At 38.2% G+C, this 17,624-nt stretch overlaps 1 protein-coding gene across 4 annotated transcripts in view; it reads left to right on the top strand.

The window, feature by feature from the left end:
- Positions 1-17,624, top strand: part of crppa (CDP-L-ribitol pyrophosphorylase A) — a 66,664-nt gene that overhangs the window by 6,606 nt on the left and 42,434 nt on the right. For all 4 annotated transcript variants that reach the window (XM_059338954.1, XM_059338953.1, XM_059338955.1 and 1 more), the window contains exons 3-5: positions 4,274-4,423; positions 13,141-13,245; positions 15,146-15,191. In XM_059338954.1, coding sequence (XP_059194937.1) covers positions 4,274-4,423; positions 13,141-13,245; positions 15,146-15,191 — 301 coding nt within the window. The remainder of the gene's footprint in view (positions 1-4,273; positions 4,424-13,140; positions 13,246-15,145; positions 15,192-17,624) is intronic.

The raw sequence follows: 17,624 nt of genomic DNA, 5'->3' as shown, positions 1-17,624 counted from the left end.
TTTATTGTGCCCATAAAAGTTCAGAAATTACTGAAAAATCCTCATCCCACTTTCATAGAGTCCTAGGTGACACGTCTAATTTAGTCTGGCCGATGGTATAAAACCCCAAAATAATAAATTGACTTTAATGTAAGAGAAGTAAGCAATACAGCTCCAATTTAAGAAGTTAAAACTATGAAATATTTTGCACGTTTTCTTGAAAAATGACCCACAAGTAGTTTACAATTATATTTTCTATATTATATTCTCTATCAACTAATTGTTGCTTCTGTAGTGTAGTGATATTATATTAAACTGAATATGTTTCTTTTACACGGTTGGTCAGATAGAATTAGACATTTGAAGACATCACCCTGGACTTTGAGGAACTGGGATGTCCATTTTTCATTATTTTAGATGTTTTATAGACCAAACAATCAATTAATCAAGAAAACAATAGGCAGATTAATTGGTAATGAGCATAACAGTTATTTGTAGCTATGTATAGGACAAAAAAATTCTTAGGAAATGGACATTTGTCACTTTTTTCAGGCATTTGAGATTAAATGAAAATGGAAAAATATATTCAAATGATTAGATAATGGTAATAATCTTGGCCGGGACTTTAACGTGTTAGTTAAGATTAATTGATTCCACAAAAATTAAAATGTTAAAAAATTCACCCATTTTAATCGCACTTATTTTTGCACCGCGGAACGTTTCTCACTGGATGAGTTTCAGGCGGACCGATTATACTGGCGCACCAACTAGCGCTCATGAGTTCAGACAACAACAAACCACAGTGAACATAAAGGAAGAAGCTGATGAGACGCTGTGGTTGGCCCCGTGGATGATGGGACATTTTGTTACAAAAAACCAACGGATGGAAGCGTCGATAAGAGCATGGTTGTGTTGCTATGCAACAAGGAATTCACATATCACCGCAGCACATCCAGCCTCAAGTATCACCTCAATGCAAAACATATAGCAGCTAGCGGCTAGTGTAGTAGCTAGCGTGGATTATGTTTCTACTTAAAAAACCAAAGTATTCTAGTTTACAGAAGGTCGACCTACCAAAAGGCTACCTGAATTTCTGAAATGTATTTCTAAATATGCTGTTGCTACACTTAATGGCAAAAATTGCTTGAACAAAAATAAACAATATTTTTGTTGCTTAAGCTAATGTATTCAGTCATTATTCAATGGTATACTAAAAATCCATGTGAAAAAAATGACTTCTCACTGTTCTCAGGTCACATATTTATATGCGATTAAAATGCGATTAATTTCGATTTAATTAATTACAAAGCCTCTAATTAATTAGATTAATCTTTTTAATCGAGTCCCGGCCCTAGTAATAATTGTTAGTTGCTGCCTTAAAATACATGCTCATTCGAACCATGCATCTCCTACTTGTCAAACCTTGTGGATATATCGAGGATATAGAAATGTATATGTAGAAATGTACTGCCTTTTTCCGACAGAAATCAGTGGAAATGAGGCCGTTGCTCACTGCGAATATTAAATTTCTCCTATGAGGAAGCGTTCAAAGCTCAGTAAATGTCAAAAGTTGGAAATGATCATATTAAAATGATCTCCAAAGCCCTCATTTGTAAATTTGACTTGAAAATGTGAAACCTCTATGGATTGTCAGTGTTTCCAGTAACACATAAAGCAGGATGTGTCTATTTCCAAGAGAAAAGCAGTTCAGAGACAGATCGTAATGTGTCTACAAAAAGAGGAAACAAGCCCAAAATGCCAGTAGTTCCTCATGCTTGGAAAGCATCGTACAGCTAATTAAATCTCAACTGGAGCTCATAGTTCATTTCTTTAACCAGAGAGAGTCAATTATAGCGTCCAGTGTAAACAAATCCATCATGGTTAGCTGCAGTTGAGTATCTGGAGTCGAACCTTACACCTGATGACATGTTACCCAAAAACCGACACGTGACTTTTGTTTGTGTGGCTCTGAGCTTCATTTTTCACTGTGTGAACATAAACAAACCACAGCATAAAAACACAACAAAGTCAAGTTTTCCAGTCGGGGTTAGAACCAAAGAAGACAAACTGTTCGTGTGATCACACCTTGAGCTCTTTCCGTCTTCTTCAGAAACGTTTTATCACACTGACAGATCCATCGCTCCCGGCGGTGGAGTTTATTCCACCAGTGATAGATGGAAAACATTTGGGGCCGAGTCACAGCCGCTGTGACGAACACTCACAGATTAGTCTCATAATGATTCATGGCAGAGACTCAGCAGGTCACACAGGTTGTGAAGAAAACAAGAGCTCCCTGATGTGAGGCCAGCGTTTCTGGTGTGTTTCTGCGTTGTGATGAACTTACTCAGCAGGCGGTCTGTTCTTCATTATCTTGCCAGTGTCCATGCTCATGGCAGAGGGCCTGTCTCCACTGAAAAGCAGCAGATTCATTTTGATTTTAACAGCATGTGTAACACACAGAACACATGTTTGCTTTCCTTTCATTTGCGAGACGTTCCCCCGCACACGCCCGCTGACCAGCTACTCCTGGAAACTGCCTCCAATCATGCTAAAGTGAGAAGAAAATATTATCGCATAAATGTTGATTATTTTGGATTTCCAGGCAGGGCGTGCTCCAGCTGGGCTTGTTAAGATGGATTTATTGTTACTATATAATATGATCTAACTCAAAGTAAGATCGGGGAAATATTCTCTCTTTGAAATGTGAATTTGAAAATATTATTTGAACTCGAGATCAACTTTTTAGATTTTTTTTCTAGCTTTCCACAGCATCTTGTGATCCCTATTTGTGTTTCAGAATTATACAGTATAATATTGTGGTTAAAGTTGGTAATCATGATTTAGTCCTCTAAGAAACACTGCAGATTTGACATCTTATGTCAACATTTTGATCATTTTCACCTACAGGGGACATCTAAAGTGAAAAGCAGTGTTTGCATCAGGCGTGAAGCATCAGTATGTTGTGGTTTTTGGTCCAGATCAAGGTTATTATAGTTAACGAAAATTAACGAAATAACGAAAACTAGAATTAAAAAAACATTTTCGTTAACTGAAATAAAAATAAAACGAGAGTTTTTAAAAAAACGATAACTAATTGAAACTGTATTGTGTGGTTAAAAAAAATAACTAAAATTATAGTGAAAATGTCCTTCGTTTTCGTCTTTGTCAACTTTTTTCATACATAATCCAGTGTTTCTATTTATCCACCGCTGAGTGTGTGTATTCCTGCTTTGTGGGCTTCCAGGAGAAGTGCGAGTGAAATTACCGTAATGACACCATGTTGGCTGTAAAGAGCAACTTCTTTCTTTCAAAAAACATTGGAATTTTCCCGATAGCGCAAACCGGTATTGTATTTATTTAGCTCCAACTAAATATCTGCTGGTTAGTGAACCTGCAGGAACACATGGTAAATATGTTTACTGAGACTGGGATGTCTACACTCCAACCAAAATTCAAAACCCCCGGAACTGTAAGAGTTAATAACCTTATTGGGGCTGAGATGGATAAACCAAAGGAAATAAAGGCAAAATGTATTATGATCTCTGTGAATCTATGAGTAATATTTAACTCAGCGTTCATGTTTTTGTTGGACAATGAAATAATTGGTTTTTCAATAAAAAAATAATAAAAACTTGATAAAGTTCTACTTGCAGATAAATCTGTTGAAATGTCGTGTTTTCTATTTTGAATATTTCCAAAATTCACCAATATTTCCAACATTTTACACCCCTTTGAACCCCTACAAAAACAACACCCATAGAGTTGCTTCACTTCACACTTTGTGCTCAGTTAAGGTGTTTGGAAAATATTAGCCTTTGTTCGGGGATTTATTTTCTGCCTTATTATGACCCAAAGAGAAATTAATTTGACACCATCAAATTGTATGTATTGTTAAGCAAACTGCAATGATGCAGCTTTCCTGTGTGGAGGTCTCATGGGTGGGCGTGGGTTCTCTCCTCTGGCTTCCTCCTACAGTCCAAAGATATGCACTTAGGTGTAATTGCCGTATGAGTGAATGAGAGCATCAGTGGTTGTCTGTCTCTTTATGTCAGCCCTGTGATAGTCTGGCAACCTGTCCAGGATGTACCTTTATGTCAACGGGGATCAGCCCCCATGACCTGAGTTTAGAATGAATGAATGAATGAGGGCTACATGTTTTTATAACAATATTTAATGTTTGGTTTTATTTTGAAGGACTAATTTCACCCTTTACAGAGCATGGCTAGGGGTATAATATCTCTGTATACCTGTATTCAAAACCAAAACTAAAAACTCACTCTTTTGTTCCTCCCAGGCAGCAGGAGCTATCCGCCCGCTCGTTTCCACAGTGATCGCCACCACCTCAGAGGGTTACCTGGATCATTCTCTGGAGCGAGCAAAGTACCGAGCCAGCGAGATGCCTCAGGGATTCACATATGATGTCATCTATCAAGCCTATCAGAGGGTATGTTCCCTCTGTTTTATTTTATTTCGCTTTAACACACAAGAGGGCATTACTATGTCGTCAGTGTGGTTATATTGGTGATAACGGCAACAACCAGTGAATTAATAAGAGAAGAAAACACAAGTAAGACATAATACGCTTCAATTTAAGGTGTCAAATTTTTTGCAGCTTAAGTCACTAATGATCTAGTGTTGACATAGCAAAAAATGATGTGACTTCTGTTAATCAGTGAGCGAAGAAGCATAAACCTAGCCAGAATTAAGGGGAGGGTAGCAGAGAGCCTCAGTGCCAGTGTAAGTGAAAATGAAGTTAAACTACAGCTTGTTCCTCCTGTGGCAGTTTTCCCTTTTAATTCCAGAATAGTCCAGTCTTTGTCCAGTTTCCTTTATTGGAATTTAATGTGGGTTTAAAACATCATGTAGTTTTGATTACGGTGTCCCACTCAACTCAAACAAGCATTTTCCACTTTGTTAGCTACTTGAAATAATGTCTGGCACGTTAAACATCCACAGATATTTGAAATAAAAGTGACAGAAACAAAAAGCTAGAAAGAGGGGGAGATGAGAAAGACAGAACCTCATGTCTTTGTACTGTTATACTGCATAAACTAGAATAGAGTCTTCATTGTCATTGCACGTTAGTATAAAAATATACTTTAGCACAACGAAATTGAGGCACAGCTCTCCTGTCAGTGCAAAAAAGATAAATATTAAATAAATAACCAACCAAGGCATGCATCAGACAAACAAACGAAAAAGAAGGACATCACACAAATCACAAAAGTAAGGGACTGTAAAGACAGACACATTGTAAAGGAATAACCTATTGCACATGTCACACAGAGAACAATCTTATTGCACATGTTCTACAGTAAAAATAAAGCCTATTGCACATGTCATACATGAATGTACATGAATGTTAAACGAAGAGGGAAAAGTACAGTGGTCACATTTATGCCTGTCATCTACTATTCTTTCACCCCAACATGCTGATGGACACATCTGGGTGATGCTGTCAAATAGCATGTTCAATGTGTTCCCTTTAACAATGCAACACTGTGCCCCCCTGTCAGACTGCCGTTTCAAGCCATGATATTTACTCCTCTGTGATGTTTTGCCTTCAGTCTGAACGTCCCTTAGGTGTAATGGGGGGGCCGAGTGATCCGGACCCTGTACCTCCTTTGGAGGTAGCAACAAAAACGGAAAATCGGCCGAACTGTTGGAGGCAGGATCAGTGTAAACCTGAGGAGCCAGCAAGGACGAAAAATATGTTATTTGTGTGACCAGCACAATAAAAAAGGAAGTGATGACGTATCATCAGAAACGCCTCCCACTTGAGTCTGACAGTAATGAATCATGTTCAGCTAAATGCAGAATAACTTTTCTTGGAGTTGTAGAATCTCTGCAGTGAGAAACAGCACGACGGGCAGTTCTTCCACCATCATTATTTTGAATGCACTCACCACTACTGTCGCTCATTTTGCACAAACTGCTGCTGCTCTGTTACACAGCACTACCGTCTCCTCCCACTTTAATAATAATAATCATATATTGATTTGTATAGCACCTTTAAAAACAACATCTTACAAAGTGCTTTGACAGAGATCAGTAAATTACAAGGAGAATGATGCCATAAAGCTAAAAACAATTCTTGCATTCAAAGAAAAAACAATTAAAGAGAGTGTAGGAACAATCACAAGACATTCTCAGATACACAAAATTAGAAGGTAAAAGTAGTAAAATAAAGTTAAAAGTAAAGAAGTAAAAAGGAGAAGTAAGATAGAAAGCATTACATAAAAGCAAGTCTATTAAAAAGTGGGTTTTAAGAATTGATTTAAAAGAAGTTACTGACTCTGCATGCCTTCTCCTTGGGCAGTCTGGGAGCTCTGATGGTGAAAGCCCGGTCTCCTCTGGTTTTCAGTTTTGACTTTGGAACAGTCAGAAGTGTGCCACTCAAGGATCTCAGGACACGGGTTGACTCGTACGGAATAAATAACTCGGATAAAAAACTAGGAGCCAGACCTAAAGAAGTTTTAAAAGTGATCAGTAAAATCTTAAAACAAATCCTAAAATGAACAGGAAGCCAGTGCAAAGAAGCTAAAATTGGGGTGATGTGATGTCATCTGTTAAAACCGGTAGGAAGTTGCTTCACAATGCTGGATTGCAATGTGAAGTCATAGACTGGGAACGCCAGTATTACGCCTTATAAATGTCCTGAAGTGTAATGGCAGCAGAGCTTCTTTGTGGCACTTTTGTAGAGACGCAGTATGTAAAGGCTGTTCTGTGTTGTACACAACTCTCTTTCCTTTGCTGTTGTAGCTGACCGTGCAGCCATTGGTGGGCTTTCAAGCTCAGTTTAGTTTGTGCTCGCCATAGTGTGATTGGCACACGTCAGCTTGTTGTGCTAACCTCATCACATATGTGCATCAATAGGTACCATGTCTTCTGCATGCACTGGATGAGCCCCTTACTGTGATAGTTCGGAACAAGTACAAGAACGGTCGCAGCCCTAACGGCTACGTTTCTGGAAACAACATAATATCACAGAATAGAAAAATCAAGTCCTGCAGGCGTGTGCCACTTACTCCTGATGTTGAATAATTGCATCAAGAAAATATCTCACATCTTATGAAATGACAGTCTGGTTGAGATTTATGCTCTAAAAATTACACCACTTAGATGACAAAGGACTTCATGGTTCTCATACATCATAACAGGCCTCTACAGTCCTTCATTGTTCAGCTGATGTGCCAGAACCTGCAGGGTTTCACTCTGAAGAGCTTGTGGCGTGGGTGCTATCACTTTCACTTGGCCTCTGCTGCGTCTGGGAAAGAAATGACACATTAATATATTCTGCCACACTGCAGCAGATTAGTCTGTGGAACATATGTGAACAAAGGCTCGGTTGGAAAAACGGTAAAAGAGCACTGAAATTACATGGCACATTTAGGTGGAGTCAGATTAATAGTCTCAGCAGTTGAGTGCATTTTAATATGCGTACCTGAAAAATGGAAAGAATTTATCCGCTGACGTAAACCGTAAATGTGTTGATTCTTCTCAGAAAGCAGGGGCTTATTGCTAAGACTTGGCAACCTAGTGCAAGCCAACTTAATGTGAAACTTAACTTGAAGTTAAATATGTATTTCAGTTTGCTATTTCACCCTTGACTCCATTAGACGGTTCCTTCGATATAGCCACAATTCTGAAAGACGCAGCAAACTTTGAGCTAAAGTATGGAGCCCCATTTGTCTGCAGTTATTTTTTACTCCTGGCACATATGGATCTTCAGATTGCTTCGAGAGCCCTGCTGGCTTTGGCTTTTTCAGAAAATGAGCTCACATTTATGCTGCGGTGTCAAGGCCAGTCAAGTCTCAAACCAGGGAGGGTTGGGGAACGATTAAAAAAGTGTCCCTCTCTCTTCTCCTCTTCGACCTTTCAAAAGGTAGGCAAAGTGTCAGGTTAGGACTGTAGGACATGCTCATGAAAAATCTCTGAGAGCTGCACATTTGTAGCTTGACATCCATTGAGAGGAGAAGAACTTAGGGCTGAAAAGACAAAGGGGGAGACACTTTATCCAGTCCCCAGTGAAAGCCTTTGTACTGGAAGAAAATGCTAAAGGTTAAATTACCTCAAGACCGAGAGCGTATTTCTGCTGTAATTTCTCTCTTGAGTTCCAGGGTCCACAGGATAAAAGACCACTCTCTTTTATAGCTTGATAAAATATTACCCAGGTATAATCTCAGGTAGCATGGTTTTGTCTTTGTAGTGACTGTATTTTAAACCAAATGAGCTCATCGCCTCAATCCAAACTTGCATGTGACCCACACGAACTGAGCTCTCCCGGCTGCGAGTCAAATCGCAAATAAAGATAAAGTGTTCATCGGTACAATAAAGTGTATTAAATGAATCCTAATCTTAATCTTAATCAAACACTAATTTATATCAAAATCAGTTCATGTACTTCATGGTAACCATAGCAGCAACATGCATTTAGCAGAGGATTACTTCAGGAATTGGTGGAGACCCAAACAGAGTTAGGAGAGTGGATATTGGACCTATAGGGTTAGCTGTTTGCTAACACATTCTCCATAAAACATTGCATTTATTGATAGTATATTGATGTTTGTTTTTAGCCTGCTCTCTTTAAGTAAGCAAGAAAATCAATTAATTTAGCTTTAAGTAAAATTTTCATCAACATGATTAGAGCGGAAACAATTATTTGATTAATCGAACAATAATCGATTATTAAATTAATCGTCAACTACTTTGATAATTGAATAATTGGTTTGAGCAGTTTTTTAAAGACAATAAGTCCAAATTCTCTGATTTCAGCTTCTTCAATGTGAATATTTCTGGTTTCTTTGTTTCTTTATGACAATAAACTGAATATCTCTTTGGTTTGTGGATAAAACAAGAGATTTGAGGACGTCATCTTGTGGTTTGGGAAACACTGATTGATATTTTTCAACATTTTATTGACCAAACAACTAATTGATTAATTGTTTAAATAATCGACAGATTAATCCTCACGTGTGCTGTATTTCTCTCTCTTCTCTCCCTGTTGTCCTGTCCTGTTCACCTCTGTCATATTGTTTGTGTGTGTTGTATACGTTTGGATAGGATGATGGTTAATTTCGTTGTAATGGTACTTATTACTCTGATCAATGACAATAAAGGGACTTCTGAATCTGAATCTGAATAATGAAAATAATCATTAGTTGCAGCCCTAAACATGATTAAGATGAGTAATTATTAAAGAATAAGTAAACAAGACTAGAAAACTTACCAGCAGTTAACACCCAGTTTTGTGCTACAGACAGATTTTGGTCAGTACTCATAAAGTATTTGATATACTGTAGTGATATAGCAACAAGTTCTCCAACCTAAACGACAGAAGAGATCGTGTGTCAGTACCACCCATTACGACACATATGTACCAATGGCGGCTCGAGTTTCGGGGCTCGCAGTACAGCGACGCATTCTAGAAATAGCACACATATCATGATACATACACATAAGGTTTGCAGTTGTAAAAAAGGCTGCAGTTTCTGTGAATTTATGCTATGAAACCACTGACCTAGGTTTAGGACAAAAAACTTCCTGGAAAGGCATTATAAAAGACAGTTTAAACAGCAAATAAATGTACGTAAATTTTTACAAGTAAATTTTTTTTTACAAGTAAATTGTTACAAGGGTCACGTAAGTCACGTTAAAAAACTTGATTCATGTCAGTTAAGTAAACAGGGTAACTTAAGTTAAAAAGCGTTTACTTTTGATTTTACTTGGGATGCTAACCCCACTCTCCTGGGTTTGTTCAACTCATCCACCTGCCCATCTTCCTACCGAAGGCCGTCTATCACTACAATTGCATTGCAGACGGGGTAATATATAGCTCATATTTTGCTGCCTGAACACACGACCTATAGTGACGTTTTTGAGGGGAGAGCAGGCGGGATACAGCAATATCAAAACTGTAGCGATGTCTTGATAAGAGACTAGACACTGTCTTGGATTTGGATATTATAATATGTCTTTTCCTGGTTTTAAAGGCTGCATTCCAGTAAAATTATGCCCTTTTCTCAATTAACCAGACTGCTCTAGCTCTTCCATTATTTGCTTTTACCCAAATTCATTACTTCCACATTACTAATGATGATTTATATAAGAAATTGCATTATTTAAATATTTTGTGAAAGCATCAATAGTAAACCCTAAAATCAAATATCACAAATATTTGATTTTCATGTCTTGTTGCCCTAGTTTTTATGTCCTTGAGGACTGAAAATCCCCAATTAAATCCAAATTAAAAAAAATGTATATGTGAACTATTGTTCCCAACAAAATGAAGGTGGTTATTTGTTGTGCACAACTTTTACAACTGGAGTTCAGACTTCAGCATTAACTTGTGCATCCAGATTTTCCTTCACCTGGAATTAATTCTAATTAGTTCAGTTCGACCTCAGTTATCTCTTGGCTCAAAAAAAAAGATTTTTCATACCTCTGTATTTATTTCTTCCTTTTTGAAAGTAACATCCAGCTGATTGGGACAGACCTGTTCCTCTTTGCTTTCGTAACATCTGCATCCAGTCACGCATGTTTTTTTGTAACAGGTAACACATTTATTTGAGCTGTTTTTCAGAGTCGATAAATACATCACATTTGCATGTGTGTGAGCATTTCCTTCCAATGAAATATACCAGAACCACATGTTCTTACCTACTAATGAGCCTTGGAACTGTTGCTTGAAAAACGAGGGAAAATAAAGTACTGGAACAAACAATGTCACATCTTTGCTGTTGAAAAGGGGCAATAAAGTCAAAGGCTATTTTACGAGGTACTGCTTTTATGATAAAATTAGTAAAAGTACTATACTGTATATTTGGAAATGTTTTTTCGATTCATCCAAAGCAAATAAATTCCTGTGGGTAACGCTGTTAAAGTGTTTGAGATTGAGAGTTGAACAGTTTTCTAACAAAGTAAACATGAAGCAATGGTTCACCACCGTCACCACCAGGCTCATTTCTCACACATACTGGAACAAGCATTCGTGTAGCATCCAGTTAAACAAGAAAACACATCACATCTTGCAGAACAAAGTGGAATGAAAGCAAATTCGGAGAGATAAGAATTTTGCACGGCCAACAGTCCAACAGCCAAAAAAAACTCTGCTGAAGTGTCTGCTGAAAAATGTGGTGAAGGAAGCATCATGTTATGAGCCTGTTTCTCTTCTGTTTCAAACACCAGCTCTGATCACGATACATACAGTGCATGAAAGGCTTCAGTTATATTTGGTGAAATATGTATAGAAACTTTGAGTTGAAGAAGAATTATTTCTCAAGGCGACGACAAATTGATGCACGGAACCAAATTATCTCAGGAATGTCTGGAGAGAAAAAGAGCCTTGTCGAACAAGTGGTAAATCAGCAGGTCAGATACAGTCTGAACTCCTCTGAAATAACAATGTGGAAATTCTGAAATGCAGGTGTACTGAGCAAGACATTTCCAATTCTTCATGCCGATACTGAAATGAAAATCTTTCTATGAGTGTTTTATTTGACATGTTGGGCTGGTTGGAAATGCAGCCTGGCGATGTTGGCTGTGTTGGTGCAAAGCGAGATATCTCGGCAACCTTTATCCATGTCATGAAATTTGGTTTGGATATTTATGATCTGCCAAGGATGATTCACTATTGGTTCCCTGACCTTTCCCCTACCACCATCAGGCCAAAATTTCCACATGTACACTACCAGTCGAAAGTTTGGACACACCTTCTCATTCAATGTTTTTATTTTTATTTTTTTATTATTTTCAACACCGTAGATTAATACTGGAGACATACTATAGAAGAACATTTACATAATTATGTAGTAAAAAGTGTAAAACAAACCAGAATATGTTTATGTTTAAAATTGTTCACATTATCCACAAGTTATGAGAATAATTGATCGATGATCGATTAATGGTCGTTAAAAGTTTGGTCGATTACAATTTTTAGTCCATCTGTGTATTTTTTTATTTTATCTCTGACTAAGTATCAGTATCACTGAACTGAAACATGGCCCATCGTTCAGTTCTGCGGCCGTATGTGAATAAGCCAATGATCTGAGAATTAAGTTGGATAAAGCTACAGTTTGCAAGTGAAAGTTTGTTTACTTTTGATTTTACTCGGCTCAAGTTGAAATAACAATTATAAAACACACAGAAATTCAAGAGTATTAATTTGAGCAAAACTATCTTACTGTATCAAACCTTGCTAGCATGAATTACTAGGTTTAATTTTATCCAAAACTTATTTAAACACAAAACACATTTAAATATGCAGATTACTGTGAAAACTAACCTCATGCCTCTTCGGGGGGCTAAAACATAAAACATTGAACTCCTTGACGTTATCTTTACAGTATCATCACAGTTGAGTTAGTTTAACGATCGACAGGAAGTCTCTTTTCATCCTTTCAAAATAAAAGCGTTAAATTGATAACATTGTTAACATTATCGATGCTCGAGTTGGCAGGTTTCTTCCAAACGCCCATCCCTTGTATCCACCTCTTGTTTTGATGACAGCTTTGCACACTTCTGTTATTCTCTCAGTCAGATTCATGAGCTGCTCACCTGGATGGTTTTCAGTTAACAGGTGCACTTTGTCAAGAGTTAATTTGGGGAATTTCTCTGCTTAAAATCGCAATAATATCGTATCGTGACTCAGGTATCGGGGTAAAATCGTATCAAGGGGCCTCTGCTGATTCACACTTCTAGTTATTCATCCTATTGATCAAATGTTAGAATAACATGTTAAACTGAAACATCAACATGTTAGCAATGGCATTTTAAACATGCTGTTGTTAGCGTTTAGCTCCGACACAGATGTTGCCCTGTGCAGCCTCACAGAGCTGCTGGCAGGACTGTAAACTATTAGTCTTGTTTTTTACACATTTTTCAATGAAGTATAATGATGGACTGTTCAGCCTGATAACACTAAAATCTAGAACGTTTCCACATACGTGTACAATTTTGACATCTTTTCTTAAATCCCCAGTGTATTATTGATTATCTCTACATATGTCTGTCAGTCTGGCATCCAGCTGGTTGCAGCCACTGATTCGGTTCCAACACTGCAGTGGAACAACATAGTGTACCACAGTTCCACTGAGTGTGGTGGAAATAAATTGTTGTCAACATTGTCCACAGCCGCTTGTCTCTGTTGTGTCCCCTCTGCAGTGCAGTGAGTCAGACTTTGAGTTTGGCACCGAGTGTCTCCATCTGGCTCTGCAGTACTGTGGCACCAATGCCAAGCTCATCCAGGGTCCGCCAACACTGTGGAAGGTGAGCTCGCCAGGGACCTGGTTTAGGTTCAGGGGGGGATTGTGGATTTGGTGACATTTTGGCCAATAGAGCTGTGTGCCTGCTTCTGATTTATCATATGGGCACAAACAAAGCTCAGGGATTGAAGGAGAGGGGCGCCGGCAGAAGAGGAGCCACTAATATATTGAACGTGACATTTAGGATTAGCATGTAGAAATTAGTTTAAATATATATATGTTCTGTATTTAACCCTCTTTCAGATCGTTCTGCATAAAATGGTTAGACATATTTTCCTCGTTAGACTCAGTGTTATCTAGCCTTAAAGACAGTTTTGGTTTTATGTGCTGAGGCTTTAAGATTTCTGTCTCCACAACAAATACAATGGACGTGGACAGAATTCTGTTTGTGGTTTTCGAAAGCATTGAAGAAGGACATTTAAATAACATTTGAGGAGCAACTTGTCCTTCCATAAACAATGCCTCGGTTACTCTGCATAACGCAACCTTTTGTTTGTGATAAATACAAAGCATCGGCCCAGTGCCACAGATTGGGTGTCTGAGCTCGATAGAAGGGGTTTTTCCTCCTTTTTTAAACCAAATAGTTGAAGGATCTATGTAGCCACTGGAACCGTACCAGGAACTAGACGTCCCCTTGGTTCTCTCCTGTGTGAGTTAGCTGCTTTTGCTCAACATGTACAAGCCATGTGTTTCTTCAGCGCTTAATCTTTAGCTGAGATAGTTTCTGGAACTGAGACCCGTACAAACCTTACCTCAGTTTCTGAAATGGTTTCTGGATCTTGCAGTGGAATCACTTTATTAGATTCCTTCATTTGAATCATTTTCAGAGGCAAAACTTAACAGTACAGTGCTTAACAGATTTATTAGACCACCTGTCATAGAAACGAGAAAACATAAATATTTTAGAAATCTTTTAAATGCTTGTTGAAGACTAAAAATGTTATTGTTATTTATTTGGCAAATAGAGCGAATTCACCTTTTTTATAGCCAGATTTGAGCAGAGCATTCAACCACTAAAACCCATTTTTCTGTTCAGGAATCCAAGTAAATACCTATATTTTGACATCTGAATCAAGAAATAATAACGTGCTTTTCTATTTTTACATTTTTTTTGTAAAACAGCAAATTTGAAAATGCATGGATAACAATAATAATATTTTTAGCATTAAAAGTATAATTTGGGTTAAAGAGCATCTACATACTGCTGTATTAACCATTACCGAAACATAAAAAATGATTTTGGTAATTACTAATGCTGTTAATTTAGGACAGCTGGAGCACAAACTGGTGGTCTAATACATTTGTTAAGCACTGAATATCTCAGGAATAACACAAATGTTAGAGAAAGGTCCAAAGAATAAATATAATTTTGTGTAGTAGAATCACCATCATCAGAGGTGATGTAAGCCAGTAGATGTAAGCTGGCCGGTGCCCATTTGTTAAATTCCTAAAGGGAAATTTAAAAAAATGGCAGTTGCTGTTGCTGCATTGGCTGTGTTTGATCTCTCAACATACATTTACATTTCTTGACTGATCAATGAACACAAAAAGCTAGAAAAAAGTCACTCAAAACAGTTTTCTTAGAACTATGATCGCGTGGAGTTCTTGTGGTGCAGACGCAATAAAACCAGGTTGTTCTCAGAACTGAGTACTTGGAAAAGTTCCTCTGGTCCGAAAACACCCATTAATCTAGAGTTTTTCAGTGCTTTGAGGAAGCCAAAGTAAATTCCATTCCCTTTTGGTGAATTGGGATATTGTTCTATTTTATACAAGGCAGATATCTCAGATTCTTGGCACATAAAATCAAAACTGTCTACATTGCCAGACAGCTCTATAGATGACAATGTTTTTTGTTCTACTTAGGATGAGCTGATCCTTTAAACTAAAGTGACTTTGTCCTCCAGGTAACCTACAAACGGGATTTGGCTGCTGCAGAGTCCATTATCAAAGGTGAGTTACCTTTCTTTACATAACTTCCATGATGTACTGTGTATAGTGGACCTTTTTTAATCTTCTTATAGTATAAACACACATGATGAATCTATGTGTACATGAAAGGCGGAGGTTAAATGGTCAGAAATGAGCAGTTTAAGAGTCTTTCACTCTTATTGTTGTATATAATAAACCAAAAGTCGCCCCTCACTGTACTGAGAGGGACAAATTCTTTGCAGCATTGTTCAGCTTGGTTGGAACAGGCCTGGTGTAAAGCAGTCTGAATACTACAGAAAGCAAGTCGGGACAAGGGATACTATCACAATCAGAGACTTGGAAATAAACACAGCCCCATATTTCACCCTGCCAGCACCTGGACCAACAGTTACCTGTTTGATGATGACATAAGGTGCACAGTGATTATTCCCAGAGCCTCTGATGTGAATGAATTCATTGTATGTGCGTTTTTCTTTTTTCTTTTTTAAGAGACGACGTGGAAGAAAATTCTCACATCTGTCAGTATGAGAAACTGTCGTGTGTTTCAGTTCGTCTGTGTTTGTGTTTCTTTTTCTGTGTGATCACGCATACTTTGTGTGTGTGTGTGTGTGTGTGTGTGTGTGTGTGTGTGTGTGTGTGTGTGTGTGTGTGTGTGTGTGTGTGTGTGTGTGTGTGTGTGTGTGTGTGTGTGTGTGTGTGTGTGTGTGTGTGTGTGTGTGTGTGTGTGTGTGTGTGTGTGTGTGTGTGTGTGTGTAGGCCTACGCGTGGCTTTGTGTATTCTGGTTAGAAGTATGTGTTTGTGTGAACACTGAAGAACTGATTTCTCAATAGATGGCGTTTTAAGTGAGGCAGCTGTTCTGGAGGATTTCAGCTTTTTGCAGCATGTTGTTGTTTGACAGTGTGCAATTTGGCCATCTGAACTTAACGTCATAGAATTTAAGTTATGCTTTTTACCGGGAACCTTTATTTCACCAGAGAGTTGCTTGTTGCTGCTCCTGTTTCTGGAAGTAAAGATCACATTCATTTCTTCCATAGACAATGTTACCTTTGAGCACTTCTACAGCTCAATTATCAGTACATATTTTTAACTGTGGTAGAAAATGTCTGGTTCATAGATTTAAAAAAGTGGAGCCTGTGCACATAAAAACCTTGAGGATTTAGTAGACACTATGGACATGATTCACCATACTGTGTATCTTACTCAGCTGTATATGCTTGGTGTTCTGTGTTGTGAGCTTGTGAGCTTAACTATGCCAAACCTATGGGCGGCAGTGTAGGGAGAAGGATAAAGCCATGCAAACCAATCTGAGTCCTCAGAATCAACAACAACGAATAACTCAAGCGACTTCCTGTTCCTTTCAAAACAACTAGGTAGAATGAGTGTGAGAACCTAAAACCCTGTTTCTCCCAGTTGACACGACAACACATAACCTGAGTTTTTCAAATTCTTCACTTTGCCCGAAGTTTTTTAGAAATAATCGTTTTCTGTGATTAAAAACTGGGTTTTCGTGTAAATGAGAGGCCAAACCGCATGGAAATATCTGCATTTTCCTTCGTGCAAACGGGGCCATAGTGTCTTGTTCTATGTTATAGGGACGCTGTCTCTTTAAGGTCGCGCACCTTGACTTTTTATTTCATGGGTGGCGTCATTTGTTTTGGGTTGTTGGAAATGAAAGAATAAAGACACGCCATTGTGCTGTTGAAGTGAGGAATCTGCTATTAAACTCCATTTCTCACAATTTCCACAAGGATGAAATAAACTTCCATCCAATCACAGAGCTTAATATTCTGCCACTGATGGAAGTTAAATATTTAGATGTTGAGAAGATGGATAATACATCTGATGTTTAAATGGATAATCCATTTAGACTCTGGATCAATATATTCGGGAACTATGGTGCCGTATTTTGTTCCCAGATTCAACAACAAATGGTTTTGAACCTGCTAGCGCTCTGATTTCTGCTCCGGCAGACTTCATATAGGCTGATGGGTTTTGTAGCATTTTGAATGAGAGTCAGAGTTTCTCTTGTTTACTAAAGGCAATCTTGTCACAACACCAAATGGTCCAGGGGCCAATGGCCCTTTGCCTATTTTCTCCCCCCTACTTCCAACGCCATTGTTCAGACCACACCCATCTTTGAACATGGCCTTCATTTTGATGTCAACTACAGGTTTTGTGACTGCATCTTGCACGGTTGTGATGCTGCAGTGAAAAAATCTCTCCAATTACAGATTCCAAACACCTATCAAAGTTCTAAAAAAAACGCTTCTGTGGTAGTTCGCACCTCATTTTGTCCTGATGATGGCGCTCACAGGGTCAAAACACCACCAACTACACACTGCTGGTTAAAACATTTCACTTGTATCACCACTAGCTACTATTTTTTTCAGTACAGCTGTGTTCCTGCTTCTGATTTATCAGATGGGCACAAACAAAGCTAATGGACTGAAATA

This window comes from Centropristis striata, chromosome 8 (assembly GCF_030273125.1).
Source record: "Centropristis striata isolate RG_2023a ecotype Rhode Island chromosome 8, C.striata_1.0, whole genome shotgun sequence".
Taxonomy (NCBI): domain Eukaryota; kingdom Metazoa; phylum Chordata; class Actinopteri; order Perciformes; family Serranidae; genus Centropristis; species Centropristis striata.
The sequence above is the reverse complement of the archived record's forward strand: the minus strand, read 5'-3'. Positions and strand labels throughout refer to the sequence as shown.